At 42.8% G+C, this 20067-nt stretch overlaps 1 protein-coding gene across 1 annotated transcript in view; it reads left to right on the forward strand.

Moving 5' to 3' along the window:
* TRAF5 (TNF receptor associated factor 5) overlaps nt 1–20067 on the forward strand; it is a 253278-nt gene that overhangs the window by 168622 nt on the left and 64589 nt on the right. Inside the window, exon 7 of the mRNA XM_086927840.1 lies at nt 10938–11102. Within this exon, the coding sequence (XP_086783966.1) occupies nt 10938–11102 (165 nt within the window). The remainder of the gene's footprint in view (nt 1–10937; nt 11103–20067) is intronic.

The raw sequence follows: 20067 nt of genomic DNA on the forward strand, positions 1-20067 counted from the left end.
TAATTTATTCAATTCTGTCAACCATGTACATTGCCAGATCGGGGTCTGGCGGGTAGGTTTTTTCTTCCATCCCGTGCGTGCTGACGCTTTGTACCACATCACCAGGGTAAGCCCCGTCGCCGGAAGAAGTTTCTTCCTTCCCTTCCCCCCCATATAGGTAATAAGTACAAGGCCGGGCGTCCATTCAGTATCTTTCGAGGGCATACGTCGGGTGATCCGCCGATGCATGTAGCCAGTCATTAATAGGGGCTAAATGTTCTGCCCAGTAATAGGCTTCCAGATTTGGGAGAGATATCCCTCTGCTATACTGGTGACGTTGGAGAGTGCTCAGCGCAACCCTCGGTTGTTTACCCAGCCAAAGGAAGGCCCTAAATTCCGCATTTATTCTCTCGAACACCTTTCGTGGCAGGGGGTAGTACTCATTTTGGAGTGCGTATAAGAATTTTGGGGTAGCATATAACTGTTCAATGTTAAGCTTGCTCTGTGCATATAAAATATACAAAGTTGGTGCTTGAGCGTGGTCATGGCTAGCTGCACAGAAGTGTTTGGGAGCTCCCCTGAAGCCACAAATATCTTGCAGCCTCTTGCTTCCTTAGATGGAGCCCCAGGCTCTGCAAACCTACCGGATGCTGCTCACTTGCATCACTCTTTCGTTGGTGCATTCCAGTTGGACCGTACGGCAGATCCTTTATTTCCAGCACCCACTTCAGTGCTGTTAGATTGGCACTGAGGGCTGTTGGGCAGTGCCCAGTCCCTAATGCGAGGGGTTAGATTACAGACCCGCAAACTGAGGAGAGACTTGAGGAGTGGCAGTGCGGTGGCAAGGGGCACCTGGCAGTAGACCTGGGCGTGAACTGGTCTGAGGTTACATTCTTCCTGGTATGACAGCTCTGTTGCGCCCGCCTCTCCCTAAACGTAAAAAGTTGCTCCTTCAGAACTATTTATACTGGTACCTTTACCACCTTTCTGTTAATTTAGCAAACCCATGGAGGTGAATAATAGGCATACATTGGGATCTGACCTTGCCTCTTCGTACTTCGATGTGAAAAACCTTTATACTAACCGACTGTGGTTCTCTGTCCTCCCTACTACAGTGGGGCTGATAGATGAGAGAACAGTGTGGACCTCTTGTGTTCTGAGACACTTGATCATCACTTTCAAAAGCACAAGAACTGTTGTGGCACTGGAAGACTTCGGCTCTTTGACTGAGTGCCTTCTAAGAGCGAAGTGACCTTCACCTCATTGAAGTATGTGAGGGTTTGTATATTGAGGTCTAGGTTGTCCAACTTGATTTTTTAAGCTGCCAAATTGATTACTTGGTGAATTTCTGTTTCATGTTATATTGAAGTGCACAAACTTAGCATTACAGATGGATGGGCTGACACTCTACAAGATGCCATGTGCTTAAGGCTTTGGTGGAATCGGATGAGGAGTCCACCTTGCAGCTGTTCTTGCAAGTGACACAATTGTTTGCAGAGGATAATATGGCTACGCTGAAAGATATGATTCAGGAACAAGTCAACAAAATTGGCAGCTTCAAAAAGACCTCCACAAGACCAGCTTTAAGTCCACAGAGGTTCAGGTGGACCGCCACCTCTGCCCTCTCCTCAAACGCCCCCCTACCACCAGAAAGGTTGTTGGATATGAAAATCAATGCAGTAGCGCTCCAAATGAACATGTTGTGGTGTGGCATGCAAGTTGTTTGTGGGGAGAGGCCTGTGGCATGCAAGTTATTTGTGGGGAGAGGTTGTGGGTGAAATGACCTGGATTGAAGAACATGATACTTTTCTCCCCAAGCTGAGGGTTTTCATCATTGGCAAATCCTTGTTCCTCGTGAATCCTGTAGCGACTTGAACCTGAACAAATGGTTTGGAGATGGTGCATTATGAGCCATGGGTGACACCTCAAGTTCTGGGGCTGTTAGGCCCCATGCAGTGGTAAATGGCAGATGGCCAGGAATAATGCAGGTTTCCTGGACATAGTTGAACCTCCGGTCATAGATTCTTGGCTGTAGCCAATGTCTTGATGTTGGTTCTCTCATAAGTACAGAGGAGCTCACCAGTCACCCCTGTAAGGACTGGGTTACCCTAGTTCAACATTGTTCTTTATTCTGAACACAATGCTTCAATTTAGTGGGACTTCTAAGTTGCAACAGCTCTTATATGGATAAGCTGGATCCACATGACAATCCACCTATAGGCTTTCAAGAGGTACATAGCAGCCTGGCATGGAAGGTCAAAGTGATTCATCTAAAGTTGGGGATGGGGGATGCATTGAGTGGAGTAAGAAGTTTAATTGGGGGTTTAGGACAGCATATTGACGTGTTGGATTAGTTGGTTATTGTCTTAGTTGTTATGCTTTAGGTGTCGAATGGACTATGGTCACTAGGGCGTGCTTGTTTTAAATTCGGCGATCTATTTTGGGAATTAACCCATTAAAAATACTCACAAGAACTAAACGAGTTGTGAACTGGAATATTTTGAGGAGGAATCAGATGGTGAAATATAGCTGGATAAAATCTTTATTACTTAGAAAACAAATTGTTGATCGCTATATTGCAAGAGATTCATTTGAACAAAATTATATTTGTTAAATGAGCAGTTCTACAGAATAGCCAAATGTATTACTATTCTGTCACATCCTTGAGTATGGGCATTTTAATCTCGATCAGGGACGGTTGACAGTTTACGCTCAATGTTGCGAATATGGGGAACTTAAATAGCACAACTTCTTTGGTGCTGTGATGTGTGCCCGTACTATCAATGAATCCTTATATTTCAAAACAGTAGGGATTATGCTCGGCTTCTGGTGTAATGGATGGGGACTTTAATCATATTCTTGACTGAACCCTGGACATATCCAGATTCTTGGTTAAACGTAGGAACAACTTTCAATTGGAGGGGGTCTTAATGACAGAACATGTCTGACCACTTCTGTCACATAGCTTATCTCATTTATTCTAGAATAAGAACAGGAGCATGTTCATGAAGCTACTGACTACGATAGACAGCCATATGATCATGTGTATTCCCTTTCAGAATGAACATAGTTACCCACTGGGAACCGATGTCAACACTGAGGCTTCAAGCCAGTTGGTTGAGCGACCCAGCGAACTTTGGGAGCTAGTAAGATTATACTTTAATGAAAACACAGATACTGCTTCCAGCATGGAACAGAGCAGGAGGCCATACATGTGATTTTAGGATCAACAGTATGGGCATCTTTGTATGGGTTAGGAGGTTGCTGCGGAGGTAAACTGATGTACTGGAACAGGGACTGCAGGGTAGATTAAGGGTTCCCGTGCTAATCCCCTGGGATCGCTGAAGATATTGGATTCTCATTGATCAAATTCAATGTGGTCAAGTGGCATTTTATATGGTTGGAGAAGATCTGTCTTTCCAATGTATACATTGACAATATTACCAATTATATTGCCTCATCTACCGAGAACCTAGTCCTTGGAGACAGTTGCACAATTATTAGTCTTCTCACTCTTTGTATGTGACAATATTCTAGCACAACACTGTAAGGAGTCACATATGATCCTGATCCTCATCCTTTCTACTCCTGATGCATTCTATGCCAAAAGTTAGCGTTGCGCTGTTGCACACCTGTTGCTCCATTCTCAGTCAGCTTTTAGAAGGAGCTTTCAGAAAGTGAGAGTCAGAGTTTATGCATCCGTAATATGAGGAGTTCCTTCCATGATGAGGAGCAAGTTGAGCAAGGAAACAAAATCAGAAAGTAGCGCATTGAGAGAGTAGATAAGTGTTAAAAAATCTAAGCTGAGTGTACATGTATAAATATAGAGAGAGACTGAATAAGCAAGTTCAGCTCTAGGGCACTGGAACCAGTGCTGCCGCACAAGACGCTGACCTCAGGGGGCGCTGTCTAAATAACACGTTTAAAAAGCACCTGCTGCAGAGTTCCTTGTGTGGCGAGATAACTCTGATGAATAACGTTCCGGCTGGAGGAGAGTGATCTTTTGTCTAGTGGTAATTTCCACTCATGATAAAGTAGCGCAGAGGGTTAATATGCCAGCTACGAAGACCATTTACCATGCAGATTACTGAACTGTATTTTATGTGGGTCACTCAGTGGGTTACTGCTTTTGTCACTGAGATCCTTTATGTTACTTGCAGTTCATAAGTTGCAACCCTTATATACAGGGCCAGACTGCCCGTAGCGAGCACCGGGAGTTTCACTGGTGGTCCGCCAGGGTAGGGGCTGGTTTTGGGCTCCTGGGGGGCTGTTTTTCTTACCAGGGGCCAGCAATATCGGCCCCCTGAAACAAAATCGGCCGAAACAGACCCTAAAACAGCTCATCCGCACACCCCCTCTCCCCGCCACCCCTCCTGCTGAACAGTTTGCCGGGGCTGGTTTCGGTTCCCAGACTGGCCCTGCTAATATAGCACATTTAGCTATGAACTGTCATCCACAAGCAGCGTTTGAACTACATTAGAAAATTATAGAGTTCCCCATTCTTTCATTATCAAAAACAAAAATTAGAGAAAATGAAAGGGACAAAAGTGTGTCAGTGTTAGACATGGCATTTTATGGCGTGTTTCCCATGTCTTTTTGCTTCTGACCTCCTGGTTTTGGTGGTATGCTGAACATTGTTTTTGCTTGTTTTGGTGTTTCTGCTCACTTTAATACTGCTGATCAGTACTAAAGTGCTCCAACTGTAAATTGTGTTATGGATTAGTGTTTCCATGATTGACTTATTTGATTTACTACTACTTCCCTAGTACAGTGCACTGTGTGTGCCCAGGGCCTGTAACTCAAATGCTGCTAGTGGGCCTGCAACACTGGTTGTGCTACCCACACAAGCAACTTTTCAAAGGGGTCTCCGATCTGCCACTGCAGTGTCTGTGTGCAGTTTCTACCGGCATGTCGACCTGGCTAGTCTACCCACTTGTCAGGCCTTAACCTTCCCTTTTCTCTCTTATAAACCACCCCTAAGGTAGGCCCAAGTTACCCCTGTGGGCAGGGTGAAGTGTGAGGGAAAGGTGGGACATGTACTGGTGTGTTTTGCATGTCCTGATAGTGAAATACTGTGCATTTCGTTTTTCACTGTTGCAAGACAAACTGTCACATTGGTTGACATGAGAGTTGCTTTGTAACATCTTACAAATGCAAAAACAACAATTGATGGACGGAATGTTGCACAATGGCAAAACAATGGCAAAACATTCACCCCCAGTCACAGATCTGGGTTTAAACCATCGTTATTTTGCTCACTACACCACCCCAGTTCGGACATGGCCACATGCAAATCAGTCTTGACCCTGTGCCTCATGGGAACAGTCCAGCCCGAACTGCCAAGCCATGTCTTGTTTTTTTTGCATTTGTAACATCTTACAAGCATAACTTTCCATGGGGACAATATACCATAGCACTTTAAAGGGAAATCTGGTACAAATATTGGGTCTCAAAACCCAAGACTTTAGAAGTCTTAAAGATCAAGGAACTTGCCAGTAAGACAAGCTAGGCAGAGAGACTTCCACAGTAGCTGCTTCTGTCTTGGGCAGAGAAAGGACTGGACTGAACTTTCTGCACCGACTTCCTGAGTGTCTCCAAGGGCTTGAGGTAGAGCTTACCCCCTGTTCAAAAAAGTCTCAAGAACAACAAAGACTTCAAATCCGCTGGATACCAGCTTCTGGAACTGGGTGTTTCAGTTGCCCCAGAGGAAAAAGCAACATGACTCCTTAACCTGAAGACATTGCACAGGGCACCTACGCACTTCACACCACAACCCTGGTCTCACTGATGCCGCCGTTCAACGCCGCCATCAAGCCGCTGCTTGCACCGTGACCTGTGGGCACCACTCATGAAGAACACTGAGCACTGTTCCCCTTCGCAGCTGAGCCCTGGTCCCACTGCTGCCGCCGCTCCAAGCTGACCTCAACGCCACTGCCTTCACCGTAATTTGGGGGCACCGCTTGTAAGTTAAATGATGCCCGGAGCCTTGGCCCTCCAACATCGGCGCCATCAACTCCAGTAGTCAGCCAGCGACAGCGCTTCAATTATGCCGCTGCCTGCACCGTGACCTGCCAGCACCGCAACAAGCACAGTCCCACACCCGCCGGCGCTCCCGATTACAACCGCACGAAGTCCGACCTGCAATACGTGTGACTTCAAGGGCCCAACAACTCCTGAACAGACCTCCGGAACAGACGCCTGCTGACGCCAGCTCTTCGGAGCTCACTGCACGGTCCCCAATTCCCTGCATTTGTAAAGGTACTGTTTTGCATGCCTTCCCGACACCGTGGCTAGCCTGCGACGATGCGGCTGGCCAGAACTGTTGGATTTGTTTGTCCACAACACTGTAAGAGCCCCGGAGGGAGCCATCAACTTCAAAGAACTGTTTTTAAAAGTCTATTTTTGCTTATTTATATTTTTGAATAACTATATGTTGGATTCTTATCATCTTGGTCTTGTTTTACACAGATAAATATGGGCTATTTTTCTAAATCTGGTGTGGTGTCCTTTTGTAGTGTGGTTACTGTATTACTGTATGTTATGTGCAAATGCTAAACACACTGCCTCTGAGATAAGCCTGACTGTTCATGCCAAGCTACCAAGGGGGTGAGCAGCGGTTATTATAGAAGTGGAACTCCCTTATCCTGTCTAGGAAGAAGGGTCCCCACTTGGACAGGGTAACAAGTTACCAACTAGAGACCCACATGTCTAAGTCAGTAAGATCAGCAGTCACAAGCCCATTTACAAGCAGAAATTAGGCTATTCTTCTCCCTGTTTGGGTTAAAATACAGCCATATAGGGAGGTTCGAACCCCTGAACCACTGCACTTGCTGCACCATTGATAGCTGTGCCTGAGTGTGGTGATGGAAACATGTGCTGTAGGAAGAGATTAGAGAAGATTAATAAGGAAGAGATTAGAGATGATGGATAGAGGAATTTTGAATATTCTGAGGCAGAGTAGTAATATATTTTGGAATACCAACATGAAAAGAGGATTAATAGTTTACTTTAGACGGTAAAGAACCACAGTTTGGAGAAACAATTTCTAAGGGGAGAAATTAAGAAGACATGTAATTTTTTTAATGTTTATAATTGAAAAAGACAGATTTTTGAAACAAAGAAGATTTGGCAGGGGAAGTTAAGTGAAGGAAATTGCAAGCACAAGTACTATAAAAAAAAACAAAAAAAACAAAGTGCTATATTTTATGATAGGCAGTGCTTAATTTCAGATGGTGGTTGACAGTGAGGCCTGAATACGTATGACCTGGTTGTCCTTCTTTACTTTTCGTTGTATTGTGTTATGTAACAGGTACAGTAATCTTGTCCTTCACCTGTGCAAAAATGTGCAAATAATGCTGTTTGTACTGTCACAGGCCGTGTGGTCAACCAGAATGTCCTTGTTCCATGGACTTAAAGTGCTAGTGCATACTAAGTTGATGAGGAGTGCAAATTCGGCAAATTGAACAGGTTCAGTAACTAATAACATTTGAGTTAAAAAAAACTGCAGGTCAACAGGGCTAAATTTAAAACCAAATAGGTCAGACAGAACTCATTGTGTCGATATAAAGTCAGTGCGAAGGAGGGCCAATATTTGATAGGTAAAACATTCATATAAGTAGCCTGAAACGCCACATTATCTAATTTCAAATAAGCAGGGGGGCACCAAATATAATTATTGATGGATTAAAACATGCATACAATTTCATAAAGTAGTCATACATAGATCATAAAAACAATTTATAATGCTATGCTGTAAAATACATGAAAAATGAAATATGCTTATCAAAATATTGAGGGTCCTAGGATGTTACTAATAAAAAAATTGTGTATCTTCTCCCCTGTGTTAAGCCCATCCAGCATCTTAGTGTCTAATAACACAATGTAGTGGGATTCTAGCTGACGGAGTATCCTCTCTATTGCCCCCACGAACTGACTTCAGTACAGAGCCAATCACATAATTGCTCAAATCATTCAGGTTGTTGTTATGAACAAGTTTGAAATGGTGAGCCACTGGGTAGTTGGGGTCTCAGTTAACCACAGCATGCAAATGTTGAAGAATTCTGTTAAAAACCTGTCATTTAGTACTGCCAACATATTTAAATTGGCATCAACCACAAAGATGGTATGAAGGCAGTCGAACATTACTTGGGCAATCGCAATATGGAACTATATGACCACAGTTTGATGCTTCTTAAGATGATTGAGATATGTCTTACGAACAATTTTTTCTTGTTTAACAAGGTGATATACCAACAGTTACGTGGGGTGCGGATGCGGGCATGTTTCTCCCCCGACTATGCGTGTCTGCACGTTGGCTGGTGGGAGGAACATGTCTTCAAAGTAGACCATAAATCAATTTTTGACTCACATGTTCTCCATTGGTGGAGATTTATTGATGGCGTCTGCGCCATTTGTAAGGGTTCTGAGGCTTTTGCACATCAATTTGTGAATGACATCAACAGTAACAATCTGAATTTAATATTTACGGCTCAGATTAGCACACAATGTGTACAATTCCTAGATGTGGAAGTACATGTCATCAATAATACCATCCAAACCAAACTTCCTAGAAAAAGCACTGCTGGTAATTCTCTTCTGCATGCCAGCAGTGCTCATCCCCACCATCTAATTTGCAGTGTTCCATTTGGAGAATTTTTGCGATTTAGAAGAATTTGCAGTTCTGATGCGGACCTCAATCTCTGTCAGGCAGACGCTCTCCAGAGATTTTTAACCAGAGGTTACAAATTGAAAATTCTGAAAACAGCTTTAGCCAGGTCCAACAAACAGAATAGGGAAGAGTTCTTACAGGGCCAAACAACTGTCACCAGAGCAACTACTAAATCTACTGGTTTCAGTTCCAATACTTTCGGATTGTCAGGCTAATAACCTCATTCAGCTGCCACGACAAATCAGTAAGGAAGATTATTTACAAACATTGGCAGATAATTTTATCAGACTTAACATTGTCACAAATCGTGCCTAATCTCCCTGAATTTATCTTCAAATGTGATCCCTCAATGAGGGATGCGTTGGTCAATAATAGTCCTGAGGTAGTTACACCTAGTACTTGGTTGTCTACAAGGACAGGTTTTTTTTTTAAATGTGCATCAATCAGAGCCTGCAAATTTGGGAAGAACATCACAGAATATACCACAGCATTTGAAGACAAACCTAGAAAAATCCAGGGACACTATACTTGCAGAACTGAGTTCGCAGAATGTACTTGCCAACTTAAATATGTTGGCAGTACTAAACTACAGGTTTTTCTATGCCCATTGACAAAAGATCAGTTTGTGTTGAACCCGTAATGACATCATCTTCTGAGGTTAGAGACCGCAAAGTTTTCAACAAAAAAAAAAAATATATATATATATATATATATATATATATATTTTATATAACCGCCCCATGCTCCGTGGAACACAAGGCCCCCTGGCAGGACGAGGGATGTGTAGCGGCCACACAGAGGGAGAAGTTGGCGTAGCACGGTAACATAGAACTGGATTATTCACCCGTGAGCAAATGCATCTAGCAACGGGAAATTACACGAACTTACAGAATCCAGACCTGGTGTTACGTGTGACTCAACTCCATTTTGGGATTTAAAAACTGCCCCTATTGTGAATTGGCTCGAAAGGGGATTTGTGAGCTGGAAGAAGGCAGCAAAGCCGAAACGCGTCCTCAATAATAAATCCCTTGAACCCATCCCGCGAGTGCTGTGTGTTTCTTCAAGCACGCACAGCTGTTCATATTTCAATGGACCCACCTCCATGTGTAACGGCACCCGTCCAGAAGAGTGCTGCGTCCCAGGTGGAATTGGAGCAACGTACTTCATACTACTCACGCTTGGCACCACCAGTGCAGGGTATTGTGGACACTGAAGTCAGGGATTCGGATCCTAACCGCCCCATGCTCCGTGGAACACAAGGCCCCCTGGCAGGACGAGGGATGTGTAGCGGCCACACAGAGGGAGAAGTCGGCGTAGCACGGTAACATAGAACTGGATTATTCACCCGTGAGCAAATGCATCTAGCAACGGGAAATTACACGAACTTACAGAATCCAGTCCTGGTGTTACGTGTGACTCAACTCCATTTTGGGATTTAAAAACTGCCCCTATTGTGAATTGGCTTGAAAGGGGATTTGTGAGCTGGAAGAAGGCAGCAAAGCCGAAACGCGTCCTCAATAATAAATCCCTTGAACCCATCCCGCGAGGGCTGTGTGTTTCTTCAAGCACGCGCTGCTGTTCATATATATATATATATATATATATATAGACATGATTTAAATGTCTACATATTTAAATTTATTTACCAAGAGTTCCTATGCGGCCATATTTAATTTTCTGCCTTTACGGGAGTGTTTTAACAGTACCAGTGGTTAGCCATATGTAGTGCTTCTTTTAATACAAGGAGTACATTTGAGCCTGTTTCACACTTTTGGGGGTGCAGTAACTTTAGACGTGCAATTTGTGAATGTCAATGGTCTTACTCATTTGTGGGTAGGTGTGCTGTATTAGCATGTCCCACCTTCAATTTCCCTAAACCCCTCCCATTTACTAGTAAGTATTTCCATTTCTCATCCATTTCCAACTGTCCCTTCCATTTTTACTACTTAAATGCATAGGCACAACTATGGAGACCTCTGCACAGAACAGATAGAAGTGATGGAGGGGGAGGCCTAAGCTGTAGATTGTTATTAGCATTTTGCATCATGTGAGTAGGACTACGTTTGTACTAGTTCACGTACGAAAAAAATCATTTTGCTATTAAGCTCCATGGTGTAAGTTGCTGCCCTATGTTCGCAATACAATTTGTAGACCAACTCCTTTTTCAACACTGCCTTTCTAGCCCTTTAAGAGTCAAGCAAGTGCTAAATTTGCCCAAAATGTTAGCCTAATTGTTTTTAATGGATCCACATCTATACTTAATAAAGTGTGCTTTTGTCAATGATAACAGGACCATCTCAAGCAATGTTCGTATGAAATAACTAAATGCTCCAATGATGGTTGTCGTGATGAAATACTCAGAAAAGATTTAAACGAGCATTTACAGTGTCAATGTAAATTCCGAGAAGAAACGTGCGAGCACTGCAAGCAGAGAATGGTAGCAGTCAATTTAAAGGTAACGGAAACAATAGATTTACTATGCATTTTAAAGGTTTTTTAATGCATTTTCCATAATCTTTTTACACCTATAGTCAAATCATCAGCAAGTTTACACAGATCCCAGTGCATGTTTTTAGTGTCATTTGCATAAACCAGCCAGCACAGAAAACTGGGTAGTGTAAAAACATTTTATATCAAAAGGTTGATACAAATGTTTGCAACAGCAGGTATTGTGATGGCACAACATTGACTGAATTCAATGATATCTGTGTGATATGTCTCCAGTCTGCATTCCCTTTTCGTAAGTTTTTTTTGGAGAGGGAAGGCTCCCTCTGAGGGATTTTCACTCAACAAGTTAAGGATGGACCATATGATATATTTACGGTTGCATAGAAAATAACAAATTTACCCAAGTAACATTATATAACACCCGTGTCCTAATGAGAATATGCACAATACCAGGAAAAATTTCGTAAAAAAGTCTTTATTGGGTGATTTTACCGACCAATTGGTTAAAAACAAAATCATTCACATTTATTTATCAGAAACATTAAAATCTTAAAAGGGCTGAAAAAGTGTCGACGCGGCGTTTCGGTGATGTCAGTTGTCACCTTCTTCAGGACAATATTTCACATATTAAAATCACTATTAAAAAAATACAAAGGTTACAATTATTTCCATTCTCTAAAGCAAGTTCAGTTTTTCACACATTAATGGTACGGTAAATCCTGTGTCAGAATGCATTGACCGTTAATCATGTCTATTTAAAAAACCCTTTGTGCATATTCTACATGGTCTCCCCTCTTATCTATTTGGCCTTTATTTATACATCACAATGTTTTTGGTCACAAAAAACATTTACTGGTACTTAACAAGCATAAAACAGACATTTGTCACTCTCGCAACCTTCTATGGTCTAACCTTACTCAGGTATCCCTCATTGGACCGTAGTTTACCTACCACGGTTCTGGGTTTAGAATTTAAGGGAAATTATACTGTCTTTATGTGACAGTGCTAGGCACCTATATCAATTGGTGGCAATGGGGGGGTTCTACGGATTTTTAAAAACTTTACCATACTGCCCTAAAGAAGTGGCATACTTCTTCTTTATTTGTCATATATTCACGTTTAGTCATTCGGGACAATTATTCGTAGATCTTACCTACTTGGTAGTTCATAGATCGCTTTTATCAATTCGCGATTTCTGGGTTATTGTTCATTTGGCACTGTTACTATGTATAGAAAAACATAAAAGGCATAAGTTTCTAGGGCTTTTTTTATGTTGTTTGAATAAACATATTGATTGTTAACAAATTTTATCTACCTTAGTTCTGTGGCCTTTCCCTTGAGGATAGAGTTTTCAAACTCTATCCTAAAATAAATAAAGAAGAAGTATGCCACTTCTTTAGGGCAGGATGGTAAAGTTTTTAAAAATCCGTAGAACCCCCCCAATGCCACCAATTGATATAGGTGCCTAGCACTGTCACATAAAGACAGTATAATTTCCCTTAAATTCTAAACCCAGAACCGTGATAGGTAAACTACGGTCCAATGAGGGATACCTGAGTAAGGTTAGACCATAGAAGGTTGCGAGAGTGACAAATGTCTGTTTTATGCTTGTTAAGTACCAGTAAATGTTTTTTGTGACCAAAAACATTGTGATGTATAAATAAAGGCCAAATAGATAAGAGGGGAGACCATGTAGAATATGCACAAAGGGTTTTTTAAATAGACATGATTAACGGTCAATGCATTCTGACACAGGATTTACCGTACCATTAATGTGTGAAAAACTGAACTTGCTTTAGAGAATGGAAATAATTGTAACCTTTGTATTTTTTTAATAGTGATTTTAATATGTGAAATATTGTCCTGAAGAAGGTGACAACTGACATCACCGAAACGCCGCGTCGACACTTTTTCAGCCCTTTTAAGATTTTAATGTTTCTGATAAATAAATGTGAATGATTTTGTTTTTAACCAATTGGTCGGTAAAATCACCCAATAAAGACTTTTTTACGAAATTTTTCCTGGTATTGTGCATATTCTCATTAGGACACGGGTGTTATATAATGTTACTTGTGTAAATTTGTTATTTTCTATGCAACCGTAAATATATCATATGGTCCATCCTTAACTTGTTGAGTGAAAATCCCTCAGAGGGAGCCTTCCCTCTCCAAAAAAAACTTACGAAAAGGGAATTCTTGTTGTTTTTTAGCATCTAATGACCCTATCCCTTTTCTCTGAAAGGGTTACTCCTTGATATTTCTTTACTTCCAGTCTGCATTCGACATAAAAACGTCTACACCTTTGTAAAGCATGTGTTAACAAAACCAGTTTCTGAAACCATTAAATGCTTTGCATTCACATTTGCCATACCCATCGTAGTATAAATAAAATGTAGATTACATCCAAAAATCTAATGTGAATCTGAAACATCGTAAAAGGTTTACTGTGCCCTGGAAAAGACAATAATACTATTAAACATTTTCTCTATGTAACATTGTCCCAAAATGCATCTTGTGTCCTCTATGGAGGCATTAGTTCAAGGCAAATGGATAAAGCATTCATAAATTCAAGCGTCTCAATTATTATAGGTCTTGCTAGAGATAGCTCTAGTTCCTTGTCGCAGACTAATTGTTTATATTACATGTCTTTAGTTTCCAATACAGTATATGCTCTGACTTGCTCAATTGGATGGCTTTGATGTCTTATGATATGTTTGTCCCCCCAGGAGCATTCCAAACACACTATGGTGTGATTGGATGAGTTGTAACCTTCCACTGCTGACTTGAGGGGACTCTTTGTCTTTCCCTTGCAGCATTATATAAGAGTGCATGTCTTTCCTTTTGTAGTTCCCCTGTTCACTTGCTCCTCTTGACATCCTTGCTGTGCTCACTATCTTTATCTGCTTTCTCCACCCCTGTCCCTTAGCTGATTTTTTGGATCTTGTATTTCTATCCTTGTTTTGCACAGCATACAATAATAACTAACGTTCCCCCAGTCTAGATTAGAAATTGCAGGCCACTGGTGTACCAACTCTCATAATGTTATATAATGCACAGCTAAAGGCCACACTTACAACTAGCGCTAGAAACTAACTCTAGGCTCCTCAGAGTAGTGTGCTATCCATCCTCAAAATATGTCAATCCCTCATCAGGGTTAGTAAATTCTATATAAATCTAGAATACAGTAAAATACAACATACTAACAATACAGGCGCTCATGCACACTGACCGTCAGGCATCCAGGTACTCATGTATCCCGACCAAAACACAGAGGCTCACAGGCAATACACATGGATACAAACGTCCCATATAACATAACCACAGTTAGACAGCACATATGCAGGCAAACATAGAGAGTGAGTGGATAGACGACAGACTGACAGAAGAAAAAGAGGCAAATGAACAGATAGATGGATGAAAGAATGCAGGACGAATGGGTGTAGGCTTTACGTCCACTTAGTGTTGGCTTTACACAGGGTTAAGACATTTGAAGTGGAGAATAGAGTCAACTCAGTTTTTCATATTTCTTTGCAGAAATCACTTCTAAAAAGTGATGGAATACTTCACGCTTGATGCCCATCTAAACTGTCATTGGAATGATACATGTATATAACAATACAGTTTCATTGCATGCCCATTTCACCAAAGTGGCCACTTGGTGTAATGATTCATAGCTAGTACCCCTGTTCAGAACCTTCGTATCTCAAGATTATCATGTAACACTTAGGACCTGATTATGAGTTTGGCGGTCAGTGGACCACCAAACGAATGGTGGTAGAGCAGTGGCAGTCCAGCCACTGCCGCACCGGTGGTCTGACCTCCGTAGTACAACTTTGGCGGTCGGACTGCCATTGGACCCCCGCAACAGACAGGGGACTGCTTTGCCTGGCGGTAGTGTGGTGGTAAGGGCTCAAAATATGATGGTGGTGACGCTGCGGCACCGCCATGCATATTACAAGTTTCCTGACCGCCATTGCATTGCAGTATTGGGATTGGTCAGTGGATCCTGCTTCCTGTTCCTTGAGTTCCACAAGGAGAGCAGGAGCAGAGAAGCGGGACCCGGCAGCAAGGTAAGTTTATTATTATTATACATTTTTTATATGCGCAACTCATCCACAACCCCCACGTGACACCGCCATCCGCGAGCCATGCCAGCCGTCACTGGTCCCAGGTGTCAACCCTCAATGTGCAGAGTATCACAATGGCTCTATCAAACAGATATGCAGTTAGGGACAGCGGGTCAGCACAAGCAAATGCTGCCATCTGGGAGGATCAGTTCTTTAGAAGTCTTCTCTGCAGGATGATCTTTGTTAGATGGTGAGAAGGGACCATATGCGACATCACCACCCAACTGGGAGACTTCCCAAGGATAGACACATCTTGGAGCATGTAGACAAAAGTGTCCTGGATATTGTGAAGCTGCACCTAGAGAATCTCGGGGTGTTGAGGGAGGAAGATGCACGGCACAAGACCATGATCCTGCTTCACCCACAACTCACCTGGTTCCAGTGCTCAACCTGATTCTCAACTCAATGTCGGCCTAGTATTGCGTAGCCGTGGAAGCAGATGAACCCATGTGGGCATGGACAGCAACCACTACGCCATGAACATTTCATCCATCAGTTACGGCCCAATCCTCACACAACATTGCCCTACTGTTCTCCCATCACTACAAAATATGCAAGGAAATCTTTGTTAACAATTTTGCATAAACACCAATTTCACCTATCTTCCATCTGTGTGTCATCTCATGTGTGCCTGGGCCTGGAGGTGGGTGTATGGCAGAAATTAGATGGAATGTGTTGGAAAGTCTTCATCACGTGTCATTCAGCCTTAGGTTAACAGACACACATCCATCTACAGGCTTAATACAGTGACAATAAATGCGATACAGAGTCAATAAATGCAATACAGAGTCACAATACAGAGTTAGAATTTCAAGTAAGATTATAATTATATTTGGATAGCAAAATGAAAATAAGATATGAATTGTCAGATTGTTATAAAGACCTAAGCCTTCCTTGTGGAGGAGAGAAGTATACAAAATCGACCCCTAAGTTAATGGAGGAGTGTCCAGTTGGACAAAGGTGGGCAGCAGAAAAGAACAGGGGAAAATGCGTATCTACAATGCCCAAAAGAGAATTGTGTCTAAGCAATCCTCCCAACAAATGTTCAAAAGTTCCAAAGTAGTAAAATCTAAACAGCCTTTTGGTAATTTGACCTTTTGTCAAGGTCATCCTAAATTGTTTTTTCTTTTTGCTGAATCCTGTTTTTGTTAGCTATAGATCTCTGTGTACTTTACCTCTGCTAACCAGTGGAAAAATTCTTGTGCATCTCCTTTCAACATGGGAAAATAGGGATACTTCTGATCGGCATATTTAACATACATATAAGTTCCTAGTATATGGTACCAAAGAGTTCCAGGGACTGTAAGCTAAATGTCATAAGTGGACTGCAGCACCGATTGTGCCATCCACTGCAGTGACATTGTAAACAAGACTGCAGGCCTGCCACCAGACGCCTGGCTGTGAAGCCTTACTGCAAATCCGACTTGTCAGAATAATCCCTTTTTGGTTGGTCTAAACCTTCCTGTTAATTATTTACAAGTCACCCCTAAGTAGACCTTATTGCCCATCAAGGCAGGGTGCACAGTAGTTGAAAGTAGGACTTGTAAGTGTTTAATGTTAAACACATCCTTATAATGAGAGGCCCTTGCAGTTACTTTCACCTTAGCAGGATTGGCTTTCCATAGGCATGGGATGCATTATTAAATACTAATCCTGTATCTCAGGAGTGGGACTAGCTACAAAAATAATTAAACAACTCTATTTATTAGTTGTTAAAACCCCAATCCAGTGGTGAAGTCGGATTTGTTCCTAAATATTATGGAAAAATAGCTTTTGAATGAATGAATGAATAGAAGCTTTATTCGATTTTGTTTCTTAAAATCATAAAAGCATACAAAAATAACAGTAATTAAAAATAAATATATACATTCAACAAAAACATAACTTCACATTCAAAAAAAGACATAGCCCCAGCCTCAGAATTCGGTGGTGAGACATATTTTCAAGGGGTTTATCCCTAAAAGGTACACAAGTTTGTCCTTTAAAGAGAGTGAGCTCAAAAGTTGCAGCAATTGTGCAATGAAACCCATCTGTTGGCAACAGGGAAACTAGTACCACTGGGTACCTGGACTTCCCCACCCAACGGGTGGTGGTAGGCTATTGTTGTTCCTAGTCGGGGGATATTTGGCGTACAGGGATAGAAATCATGTAAGTCCCAAGTCTGTATTGGACCATCCCCCTCTAGGGCTGGACAAGATCTTAAATATGGTGCGATGTTCCGATTCCTGAATCTGACCAGAACCAAATCCCCTGAAATGTTTTTGGGTAAACGGCCCAACCAGCCCACCCTTCTCACAGACAGGATTCCGCCGTCTTTGTCCGGTGGTAGGGGTCTATTCCTTCCCAACCAGAATATAACTTTGTTCATTAGATCCAGCTGGCTCTCAGTTTTTCCCAGCGCAAGTGGTGGCACTCCAGTGAGGACGGACACATATGGCGCTGCTTGTGGCGGAAGGTGTATGTTTGGTGCAATGCGTACTGACTTGGCCTCTGGGGGGCTTGATATAACAGGTTTGGAAGGAGCTTTAGAAGTAGTTGAACCTGGGATTATAGGAAATAATGGAGTGGCTTGCTTACTTTTGAGGATGGCAGAGAGCTTAGCTGGTGGATAAGTGGTGGTTGGCTGGGATCGGTTCGAGTTTACAGGATTATCGATGGGTTTCAGGATGGCCGTGATTTTGTTCTCGAGACCCAAGAGCCTTTCCCCTATAGCGTTGATTTGTTCTGTTAGTGGGGAAATGATGGTTTTAACAAGTTGTTCAATCTGAGTCAAAAGAGAGATCTGGGAATAAGATATTGGTTCGTCCAGTTTGACATCAGTCTCCATGATGGTAGGGAGATTATGAACGGGCATCACGGGGGTTACAATTGGTGTATGAGGTTTTGATTGAGTCCTTTCGGCCTTGTCCTCAGTGTTATCTCTATTGACAGGTAGTAACCATGAAAGTACAGAGGCTTGTGTATTGACTTTGTTCAATAAAGAGGGGGTTTCCTGTAAACTGCCTTTGGTATTTGTAATGCGGGTGCCGTTGGCGAAGAAGGGTGAGTCTACACTGACATATTTTGTTTTACATAGTCAATTTAGCTCACCCCATGGCGAGAGATTCTGCATTCTTGGGGAGTTTAGTGGAGGAGATAGTGTACTAGATGGGGAGTAACAGGGGCAGATTATGTCTGTAACATGCACAGTTGGCCGGGAGCTTGTGGTAAGCATTTGGTGCATTTGCCCCGCATGACACCCCTGCGCATCTGGGCTTGTTCCCCCCTTACAGGGCATGATCACAATGGCAGTAATGATGTTACGATCAAAAGTTGAGTTAAAATATGTACACTATACCTCCTTTTGCAGAAATAACAAGGGGGGTGGCCCGTCCCGTCCTAATCGGTCCACAGAGGGCCACAGAGGGCCCGCCCTTTGCCCGGGCTTAGCCCCGGGCGCTCCCGCACGCGACTCGCGGGGCGAGAGGTGCTCCTTCCAGTTTATGCGCCTCCGGGCGCGTCAATTTCCTCCCTTTGGCAGGCGGGCAGCTGGGAAATGTAGTTACTGGCCGGCCTCCGCGCTAGACTGCGCGGCCCGGCAAACAGGGTCCCAGGGTGCAGGGTGCAGGGTTAAGGCCGTTGCCCTCACGGCGCGGTGATCAGCTGAGCTGATGTGGATCCCCGAGGCTCTCTGCGCTCCTTCCAGTTTATGCGCCTCCGGGCGCGTCAATTTCCTCCCTTTGGCAGGCGGGCAGCTGGGAAATGTAGTTACTGGCCGGCCTCCGCGCTAGACTGCGCGGCCCGGCAAACAGGGTCCCAGGGTGCAGGGTGCAGGGTTAAGGCCGTTGCCCTCACGGCGCGGTGATCAGCTGAGCTGATGTGGAAAAATAGCTTTTAAAAAGTTACCTTTGCCTTACCTGAAGTCCCTGGAAGCTAAATCTGCAGTTTGTTCTCCCACTTCGGCCAGCCAGAAATGAACATTTATGAATTGTGAACATGCTCCAAGGAGCTAAAGAATAGGAGGACCTGTATGGCAGAGATGACCCTTCTAAACCTGACAGAATATCCAAGGGGGGCTTTTACAACGCAGTCTTTACATCTCAACTACCAAATCATTGCATGATTTTACAATGCATGCCATTACAACGCATTTTTGAAAACTACCATTACAATGCATTCCATTATAACTCATACTTTTACAACGTATAATACTTTTAGGGCAACAGTAGGGTAAGTGTTGGATAGTGAAGGGGTAAAAATTACTATTTCCACTCCAGTGAGTGCAACAGTAAGGTAAGTGTTGGATAGTGTAGGGGTAAACATTACTAAGTGTTGGATAGTGTAGAGGTAAAATTACTATTCCCAAGTACCCCAAAACCCATAGCCACCCTAATACTAAAAAAATCTCCAATACTTAGCTTATAATGCATTGTATTGGCATGCGTTGTAGTGACATGTGTTGTAATTACATGAATTGTAATGGCATGTGATGTAAAGGCAGTTGCGTTGTAACAGTTGCGTTGTAAAGGTAGGTCGTTGTAATGACTGCGTTGTAATGGATGTTTCCCAACTTTTGAGGCCCAGTTCAAAGAAAGGAAACAGAATGGCAAAACATTTTTTATGTATCCACTGTCTGGGTCTGAAAGCTAAAATTTGTTATTTAAATTTCAGTTTTTTAGGTTGTTACAGCCACAGGGATTGCCTAACACTGGATTTTAGGATTAGATGTGGTAGGACACTAGGAATACTATAGTGCACTACCCCCCACACACACACACAGCCCTCAGAGTCCAAGTGCAGTGTGCCTGAAGACTTCAGCCATCTTGAAAATGCCTGAAGTGTGTAGGGTTAGCCCCGGGACCCACCC

This window comes from Lissotriton vulgaris, chromosome 6, assembly GCF_964263255.1.
Source record: "Lissotriton vulgaris chromosome 6, aLisVul1.2, whole genome shotgun sequence".
NCBI classification, from domain to species: domain Eukaryota; kingdom Metazoa; phylum Chordata; class Amphibia; order Caudata; family Salamandridae; genus Lissotriton; species Lissotriton vulgaris.